Consider the following 3,784-nt stretch of genomic DNA (forward strand, 5'->3'; position numbering starts at 1 on the left):
CCCGCCCGCGCCCCCGCCGGGCCGCCGCACCGCGGCCGTGAGCACCGTCGGCGGGTCTACCCCCAGCGGCACGCCGCCCGCCCCCTTGAATGCGCAGGACCTCCCGCCCTCCCAGCCCCACAGGCGGCCGGACTTGTCCTCTATCGACGTGTCCACACCGGGCCGCTGCGAACACGCCGCCGCGCCGGCCCACGCGGGGTCCTTCAGTGCCGCCTCGGGCCATGCGGCTGCCGCGCCGGCCTGCAGTGGGGCCGCGCCGGCCTCGGCCGCGGCCGGGGCCACGCCCGTGCCGGCGCCGGCTGCCTCGACGCCGTCCTCCTGGGCGGCGGCGTCCTCGGGCGGCGCGGGGTCGGCCTCGAATTTTGGCGGCCCGCCGGGCGGCGTCGGCAGCGGGGATGCCTGCTGTAGCTCTGTCGATGTCGCCGGCTGTTCCGATGGGCTGGCCGCGGGGCCGGCGGCAGCGGAAGCCGCAGGGGCGTCCCCGCCGCCGGTGGGCCACGCGGTCATCCACGTCACCCCGTCTTGGTCCGGTGACGCCCCTGATTCGAGTGACGCTTCCTGGGTATCTGCAGCCTGCTGCTGGTCCAGCTGCGGCGCTCGGTCAGGGCCAAACTGCTTTGAACCCTGCTGCTGCTCCTCTTGCGGCTGCTGTTGCGATGCCTGCCCCAGCTCCGGCTGCGCCTCTTGCCCCAGCGGCGGCGACGGTGACGGCTCGGGGGGCCACTCTTGCTGCGGCTGCGGCAGCGGCTCGGCAGGCCACTCTTGCTGCTGCGGTGCCGATGGTGTTCTGGGTTCAGAACTGTGATCGCGCGCCTGTTCCAACACGAGCTCGGGCGCCTTCTGCTCCTGCTGCTGCTGCTGCTGCTGCTGCTGCTGCTGCTGCTGCTGCTGCTGCTGCTGTTGCTGCTCCTGTTGCGCTTGTGGCTGCTGCTGCTGCCGTTGCCTCTGCGCCTGCTCCTGCCTCTGCTGCTCGGCCACAAGCTTGCTCCTGTAGCGCTCCTCCTCCTGCTTGCGCTCCTGTTGCTGCTGCTGCAGCTGCTTCTGCCACTGCTCCTCCCATCGCTGCAGCACTTGCCACTGCGAGTCGTTCCCTTTAGCCCCGTTCGAAGGCAGCGCCGGGCGCGTGTCTGGGTCCGTGTCCCGCGCGGCCGGCGGCGCCGCGGCCAGCTGCGGTGCGGGCGCAGATGCGGGAGCGGGGGCAGCCGCGTCATCGCCGGCCGCGAGCCGCCGCGGCGCGTCCACCGTGACGACGGGCGAGCCAAAGTGCTTGGACAGGGCACGGCCCAGGATGCGCTGGCTCTCGTCTTTGACCGTGTTGACCGCCTGCTGCAGGTCCTCCGGCGTGCCTGGTGGGTGGGAGGGCCGGCGCAGGTCGGGCGCAGAGGGGATGGGGTTTCAATAATCTGTCATATATTGAGTTGCAAACGACAGAATCACGATGTGCCCTGAGGAAATGGCCCTGGCAGCGGCCGTGAGCCGGTTTGGTGCCGTCGTCCTCGCTGCTGGCGCATGGCTGCTCTGGCGTGCCTTGATGTGCCATCGCAAGCGTCAGGCAGAAAACTGCATTGCCAAGTTTTGGTGGGGCGCGAGGGAGGTGTGACGCCCCAACTCACTTGTGGACACCACCACCGTGAACTTCGTCGTGATTGTCATCACCTCCCGGCCCGCCTGGAGAAGCTCGCGCCTGACTTTACGTGTGGGCGCGGCCGCCGGCGGCTGCCCTTCCGCGCTTGAAGATTGGTCGTTGAACACCATCCACCCCTCTGGCTGCACGAGCAGCTGCGGCTCCTGCGGCTTCTGCTTCGGCGGCTGTGGCTTTGCCTGTGTTCCGGACTGCTGCTGCTGCTGCTGCTGCTGCTCAGGCTGCGGCGGCGTTTCCTGCTGCTGCGGCGCCGCGGACCGCAGCGGGGCGCGCGGTGACATCGTGGAGAAGCCGGCCGGAAGCTTCCCCTCGTCCCCGTCCCCGGCCGCGGCGTCCCGCGCCGCCCGCGCCCCGGCCCCTGAGCGCCGCGCGGCCTCGAGCATGGCGGTCCCGTCGAGCCGCCCCGCGCCGGCGCCGGCGCCCGCGCTGCCGGCGGCGCCCGTGGCGGCGGCCGGCGGCGGCGGAGAAGCGTGGAAGTAGGCCTTGCCGTTGCACCAGATGTCTTCAATAAAGACGGCGTCTGGGGTGACGGATAGCGCCGCTGAATACGCGTCCCTGAAGGCGGTCTTGTAAGCTTCCAAGGCCTGGTGAGGTGGGTTTGGGGACGAGCGGGTGGCGCTTCAGCGGCGGTGCGGACGGCATGTGTTTGGCGGTTGGTTGTTGGGCAGGGAGCGGAGAAGGCAGGGGATCGCAGCCGGCCCGGCCGCCGTTTTGACTGACTTTCTTTTTCTGGGGGGGGGGGGAGGCTCAGCCGCGGCGCTCGGCGGCCCGAGGTGAGTTGGGTGCCTGCAATGCCTAAGTTCTTGCTCTCCGCTCTGACCGCGGTCTGATCACGCTTTTGCTCCGCATACAAGTTGCAAACACGGTCGCCGGCCGCGCTCGAACGCGTGCCAAGCACATCCCGATTGATCAACCTGCCCGCACCTGCACCGACCCGAGCGCCGCCGCGCAGCCCCACCCCGCCGCCGCGCGCGCCGGCGCCGCCACCGCCGTGTCCACCTCAAAACCGACCGCCTTTGCCGCGACCCCGACAGGCCCCACCCACGGCCGCCGCTTGGTCAGCGTGATCGGGGCGACGATGCCTGCGACCCCGATGAGCAGCAGCAGCCCGAGGCACGCGGCGCGGCGCCGCTTGCCGGGCGTCCAGCCGCGGTCCAGCTGGACTGTGCGTTCCGCCGCATACTTGGCGCGCGCATGCAGCACCGCTGAGTTGGCGTTCGAGAAGCTGCTGTCGCTCTGCCCCCCGTCCTCGCGCGCCGCCGCGCCCGCGCCGCCGCCGCTGCTGCTGCGCTGCCACCACCAGCGGCCGTTGCCGTCGGCGTGGGCCGCCGCGTCCGCGCCGGCGGCGCCGCCGAATGTCGGCAGGGGCCCGACGGTCGACGACGGCGTGGGGGAGCGCGGGGAGCGCGCGGCGGCGGCGCTGCCGGCGCATGGGCTGCCGGGCGGCGCCTGGCCGTCCGCGACGGCGCAGACGAGCGTCTGGGTGCTGTTGGTGCTGAAGCGGGAGGAGTGCTGCCGCGCCTGCTGTAGGCGCGGCGAGAGGGGCGGGGGCAGCGCCGCCTGCCCGTGCTTGGGGCCGTTGGGGCCGCCGGCGCCGCGGGCGCCGCCGGCGCCGTCTGCGCCGTCGGCGCGGCGGGAAGACGAAAAGGTGGGGGTGCAGCCGTCCCCGTGCAGTGTCCCAACCTTTGGGCTGTCCCATGATTCCTCAATCTCACGGCAACCTAATCGCTCCTGCCCGCCCCGCTCCGCCGCCGCCGCCGACGACGCTTCGCCGCCACCGCGGTCGCCGCCTCCGCCGCCGGCGGCACCGCCCGGCGACAGCCCGCCGCCGCCGCCGTCGCGCGGGCTCGCGCCGCGGCTGCCCGGCGGCGTCGCCGCGCGCCGCACGCCGCCACCGGTGGCGGCGCCCCCGGCGCTCTGGGGAACCGCGGCCGCCGCACGGGCGCCCTGGCTGGCTTCGTTCGACGCCGCCTCGGCGCTCGACCCCGTCCAACGCGTCCCCTCGCTCTCCGGGATGCTGCTGCTGCCGCTGCTGGGCGCTCCCCGCAGCCCAAACCCCTGCCACGGCCCGCCCGCGCCTGCGCCGGCGTTCGCGCCGGCGCCGCCGCGGCCCTGCTGCTGCTGCGGCGAGCGGCCGCCGCC

At 73.4% G+C, this 3,784-nt stretch overlaps 1 protein-coding gene across 1 annotated transcript in view; it reads right to left on the reverse strand.

The window, feature by feature from the left end:
- Positions 1-3,763, reverse strand: part of MNEG_10615 (hypothetical protein) — a gene marked incomplete at both ends in the record, with an annotated part of 4,415 nt that extends 652 nt beyond the window's left edge. Inside the window, 3 exons of the mRNA XM_014040915.1 lie at positions 31-1,346; positions 1,614-2,226; positions 2,567-3,763. Coding sequence (XP_013896369.1) covers positions 31-1,346; positions 1,614-2,226; positions 2,567-3,763 — 3,126 coding nt within the window. The remainder of the gene's footprint in view (positions 1-30; positions 1,347-1,613; positions 2,227-2,566) is intronic.
- Positions 3,764-3,784: the final 21 nt, after the last annotated feature.

Source organism: Monoraphidium neglectum (assembly GCF_000611645.1).
Source record: "Monoraphidium neglectum strain SAG 48.87 unplaced genomic scaffold scaffold02390, whole genome shotgun sequence".
In the NCBI taxonomy this organism is placed as follows: domain Eukaryota; kingdom Viridiplantae; phylum Chlorophyta; class Chlorophyceae; order Sphaeropleales; family Selenastraceae; genus Monoraphidium; species Monoraphidium neglectum.